General features: G+C 42.7%; 1 protein-coding gene across 2 annotated transcripts; it reads right to left on the reverse strand.

The window, feature by feature from the left end:
• Positions 1–1,392: 1,392 nt before the first annotated feature.
• LOC5577019 (neuferricin homolog) lies at positions 1,393–2,609 on the reverse strand. Of its 2 annotated transcripts, none has more exons than XM_001656254.2 (2): positions 2,421–2,609; positions 1,393–2,332 (listed from the first exon to the last, which is right to left on the reverse strand). In XM_001656254.2, exon 2 carries the CDS (start codon positions 2,236–2,238, stop codon positions 1,465–1,467), a length of 774 nt encoding a protein of 257 aa, XP_001656304.2. In that variant the 5' UTR covers positions 2,239–2,332; positions 2,421–2,609; the 3' UTR covers positions 1,393–1,464. The 2 variants fall into 2 exon arrangements, with proteins under 2 accessions (XP_001656304.2, XP_001656305.2); XM_001656255.2 differs by having other exon boundaries at positions 2,404–2,609.
• Between the last annotated feature and the right edge of the window lie 2,634 nt (positions 2,610–5,243).

Here is a 5,243-nt window from a genome sequence, read left to right on the forward strand (position 1 = left end):
ATTTGACGTTTGAGCGGTGCCGTGTTATTTATGTGACCATGGCAACCAGTGAATTCGGCACCGCTCAAACGTCAGATTAGTGAACTCATGCATCGGTCCATAGAAGTGCATGGGGTGATTCGATTTTGACTTTTCTTGCTATAGATTTTATGGTTTGGACTTAGTAGGCAATGATTTCAAATTGTTTATTGAACCGTCAAATATTTTCACTGTATCTATTTTCGACTACAATTCCTTTGTTCTGCCTGTGTTATTAGTAATTTAATTCTTATTTTACCATTTTAGGAACCGTAGGACCACAAATTTATAAATGGAAACAGCTGCTTCACCAAACCAATGGAAATTTCAATAGATTTTGAAGGAATATTATCGACAATAACATTGTATCGTTTAGTAGATTTGAGGCTCGGCTGTTCTGTATTTTCAGAGAAAGCGCAGAATCACAATAAGTGACCGTCCACAGTTTACAATCCATGTAAAGGGTGGAATGATACAAGATGTTCATTAGGGGTATGGATCAATGCACGCGTTCATTATTTGACGTTTTAGCGGTGCCGTGTTATTTATGGTGCCATGGAAACCAGTGAATTCGGCACCGCCCAAACGTCAAATTAGTGAACTCGTGCATTGCTCCATGGACCTATGCACGGGTTCACTATTTGACGTTTTAACAGTGCCGTGTTATTTATGTGACCATGGAAACCAGTGAATTCGGCACCGCTCAAACGTCAAATTAGTGAACTCGTGCATCGGTCCATGGATCAATGCACGAGTTCACTAATTTGACGTTTGAGCGGTGCCGAATTCACTGGTTTCCATGGCACCATAAATAACACGGCACCGCTAAAACGTCAAATAGCGACCCCCAAAACCCCCCCTTGGTTGCGTCACTGCAAAGCAAAGCCATGCTGAAGGTGTCTGGGTTCGATTCCCGGTCGGTCCAGGATCTTTTCGTAATGGAAATTCCTTGCCCTCCCTGGGCAAAGAGTATCATCGTACCTGCCACACGATATACGAATGCGAAAATGACAACTATGGCAACTCAGTTAATAACTGTGGAAGTGCTCTTAGAAAACTACATTGAGATGCCGGCTATGTTCCAGTGGGGACGTTAATTCCAAGAAGAAGCCCTCAGCAAAACTTATTGCCGAGAAAAAAATCGCTGAGATCTCGATTATTTCCAATATGTTTTTTACCAAATTCCAGCAAATAATTACCCAGATATCAGCTATTGGATTCCCGTCAATTAGTTCACCAAGGTTGATTTGCAATTTAAAGTGCGTTCCAAAGAAGCTGGAATATTTCTTCCAAGAAGCACAAAAGCTTCTTCCCACAAAGATAGAATTTCCCAAAATGCTGGACTTCGATTCAACAAAGATTACAAACTCTCCAACATTTTAACACACATCCTCTTTTATTGCATTGTTGCGCTGGCAGCTCCTTATTAATATACTTCAGGTAATCTCACTCCTCCTTCACATAACAGCTCTCGCTGCTAGCGTTACAGTTCTCGAAAGGCACTAACGCGTCGGATTCCGTCCCATCCGGCACACACACGCAGTACGGAGATTTGTCCTCCTGTTTGGCGTATCTCCGGGGCTTGCCCACCCATCCCCGTTCCACGCCATCCCCGCTTCTCGACGAGCACCACACTTTCGTCCCCGTTTCCTGCTTCCATTCCACGTTACACGACGGGAACTCCTGCCTTGGTTTGGCTTCCTCTGCTTCAGCTCGGGCAACCCGCTTCAGGACGACCTTGTGGTATTCGGTGAGCTCTCCTCGCTCGTCGAAATACCGTCCAATCAGCTTGCCTTTGTAGGTGTAGTTCTCATCGTAGAACGACTTCCACTTGACGATGCTCTTCAGCTCCGAATCGGTCAGCGAAGACACGTCGGACAGTTCCGGGCTGTACTCCTCAAAGTCCCCGGAAATGAACGACCTGGATGCGTCGTGACCCACGAACATGTTGTACGCCTCACCGGGGCCGTAATGCTTCACGCCTTTCTGCACATCGTACACGTATCCAAGGATAACCAGATAGAGTCCCTTGCTTCCCTCACGGCCATCGTACTGGGCCAGTTCCTGTTCCGTGAATAGTCGTTGGTGTTCTTGGAAGTTCGTCGCTTGCTCGTCGTGAGCTCCTTTAGGTGGCTCTCGCGATAGGATGGCGAACAGGACCGCGGCCAGCCCTATCACAACGATGTGCCGGATGTAAGGGGTCACATACGACAGGACCATACTTGAGAGTCTCCGATATACCTCTAAGGTCTAACGGGTTTAGCGCGAATGGTGTTACTGAATACCACCCGACCTCCAGCAGTGCGACAAATCTCTGTAACACATATTAGATATGATTTTTGTAAAGTAGTTTGTGATGATAGACGCAGATCGATACTCTCTTACCTGCCAATGTTACCTACATAATATAAGTAGTAAAACCAGTTCTTCTTAGCCAGAGCCGTTCAATCGTACCGTGGCTAGGTCACTCACTCGGATTCACTAATCAACTATGGAGGTGATACGAGGATTTAGTCGTACCTCTACGATAGAAATGATAATTTTTAATCAACCGCTAACACAAAAACCCATCTATCCACCACTTGGACTTCTATAACTCTATAGCGACATCCACTAAAGGCCAACACCACACGAGCCGCATGGGAGAATGGGGAGAATCGTACTTCTCTTGTTTTACAACTCCCACCATAGAAGAGCAGAGACGCATTTCGGATAGAAGCGAATAACAGTTTTACATGAATAGCATTATTATCATATTATCGTCACAAGAGACAGTCAAACGTATAACTGGACTTCTTCTATTCACTTCATTCAATGATTATCTTTTATGGCACATTTAGAGCTTCTTCCAGTCGTATGCTTCCAAATGCTGCATTTTGCACCATCAATCCCCTCCTGAGTAAACCAGAGAGAGTCTCTCATCATTGCAAGCAAAAGCAAGAAGCAAGCTTTTGCAGATTCTTCTATATGTTCTATCGTCTGGTCTTGAGGTTTGACAATCAGTCAGTGAGCACATGTGCTTGCCGTACCTGGTTAGCACCTGTTTCTGGTCGTACCTGGTCAGCTCAGCAATCGGATGCGAATGAGCGCAAAGAGAGCTTTCTTTGATAGTGGCATGCAAGGTGTGTGCATTTTACTCTGTAGCCAGTGTCAGAGAATTGAACGCGCCTTGGTGGCATGGTAACCACTGGCATGTTGTACGACCGTCCCACCGATAGATGTGTGGAGATTATTACTATGCCTCTGCCTCTTACAACGATGATAGTGCGTGTTGCTCATTCATAACATTTAACAGGGAACAGAGTGTATCGGTAAAAAATAAATTTATCATCACTATGTTATATTAAATACATAATATGATATTTTTAAACATCTAATAACATGCATATAGCAGTTATTACTGAAACTCATTTAAAACCTGGATCCAATCCAAATTCAAAAGAAATTAAAACTTTTTTGTTTAGCATAATGATCGACTGAATGAAGCATGTGGTGGAGTTGCAACCACTTGCAACCATCATTCATAGACGTGTGAAACATCAACATTTTTCATCATTTAAAACCAAAGTTTTTGAAACTTTGGATGCTTCTGTTGAAGCACAGGTAAATAATAGAGATGGTCGGGTCTCGGGTTGATAATTTGAATTTTTTCGGGTTCGGGTCGGGTTTGAAGGCTACAAAATTGTCGGGTACGGGTCGGGTTCGGGCTTGAAAAAAGTCGGGTTTGGGTCGGGTTTCGTGAGAATTTTAAACAGAGTAGCAACCTGAAAGCGTCCCTATGCATCAAAAACATTGAGTTTACCATCTTGTCGAGCTCGGGCCTTTCTTACAAAACTATTTTGGGTTTCGGGTCGGGTTCGGGTTAGAACAGTGAAATAATTTCGGATTCGGGTCGGGTCCGGGTTTGCCTTTCAATTATTTTCCCGGGTTCGGATCGGGTCCGGGTTTGAAGAAATAAAATAAGTCGGTTACGGGTCGGGTTCGGGTTTGAAAAATATGAAACCCGACCATCTCTAGTAAATAAACTTGCATAGCTGCCTATTTGCCTTTTTCAGTGCACTGGGCAACAAGTTCATTTGCTGCAAACTGACTTGCGAAAATTGTCAAATTTTTCGTCATCGGAGACTTTAAATTCCAAACATCCCTCGTAGAACAATTCTCAAAGTAATTCCAACGACAGATTTTTTTTTTGATGAATGCTCTTTAGGATATTTCTCAATTCAATACCCTGAGAGTCCTACTTGTGCTTCCTTTTCTAGACTTCTAGTACCCTACTACGATCGACTTGGTTTTAACCAACTCTAGTCTTTTATATCTTTGTATTCAGATTTAAAGCAAGACCGTGATTGCGTTAGTGAACTGTAGAATTAGAACTCCGATAATGGAATGAGACCTTCGCCTCGTATATTTTTAGTTTTGTTTCTTTTTTGATTTGTTTTCGACCGTTCCGTTGTGGAACAGCTTCAATCCGAAAACCCAAAAGGGCTTATTCTCTTTACGAAACATCGAAGATGGGGTTCTATAACAATTGGTGAATAGGGTCAAAATTCAGATAAGGATACAACAATTTCATCCCCCTTCAAGTGTATTGCACAACTTCAGAATGAAAACTAATTCAAACCTCAACATAATCGGAAATTACGGTACCAATCTTATTCATGAATAGAAATAACATTCACTTTTGTTTGTTTTTCGTTCTCGCTTTGATCTTCTGGGCTCCGTTGCTTCATTTTCAAAAACAGGATATTTCCTTTTTTTACTTCCTCTGGGAAGCTCCCTATGTTTGTCTCTAGATTCATTTTGTTGCACAGTTGGTGCCCCCTGCTCTTCGTTTGACACACTTTCCGATGAGCCATTACGTTGGCGCTTCCAATGCGTATCTGAAAAGTATTGTAAGAATACGTTTTAATGAAGGTTGCCATTATCCATCTTGCGTGAATTTGAGGATTGTGGTTTTTATACCACACCTCGTCCCCTGTCATCAGCGCATCATTTAGACGCCTCGGGATTCACCCGCACTGATGCTTTGTAATGGTCTCTTCATCCGACTGAGTTTCCGAAATGTTATTCTTGTAATGCTTCTTTGGATTGATGAGGTCCAACACTGTTTTCGGCTTATAGCAAAATATCTTCTCAGAAGGAAATCCTCCGTCCTTAGACAAGTTATTATTTCTAAAGTTGAACAAAAACAGATTTATATGGTCTTCCAGGTCCGAAATTGTCAC

The sequence above is a fragment of the Aedes aegypti genome, chromosome 1 (genome assembly GCF_002204515.2).
Source record: "Aedes aegypti strain LVP_AGWG chromosome 1, AaegL5.0 Primary Assembly, whole genome shotgun sequence".
NCBI classification, from domain to species: domain Eukaryota; kingdom Metazoa; phylum Arthropoda; class Insecta; order Diptera; family Culicidae; genus Aedes; species Aedes aegypti.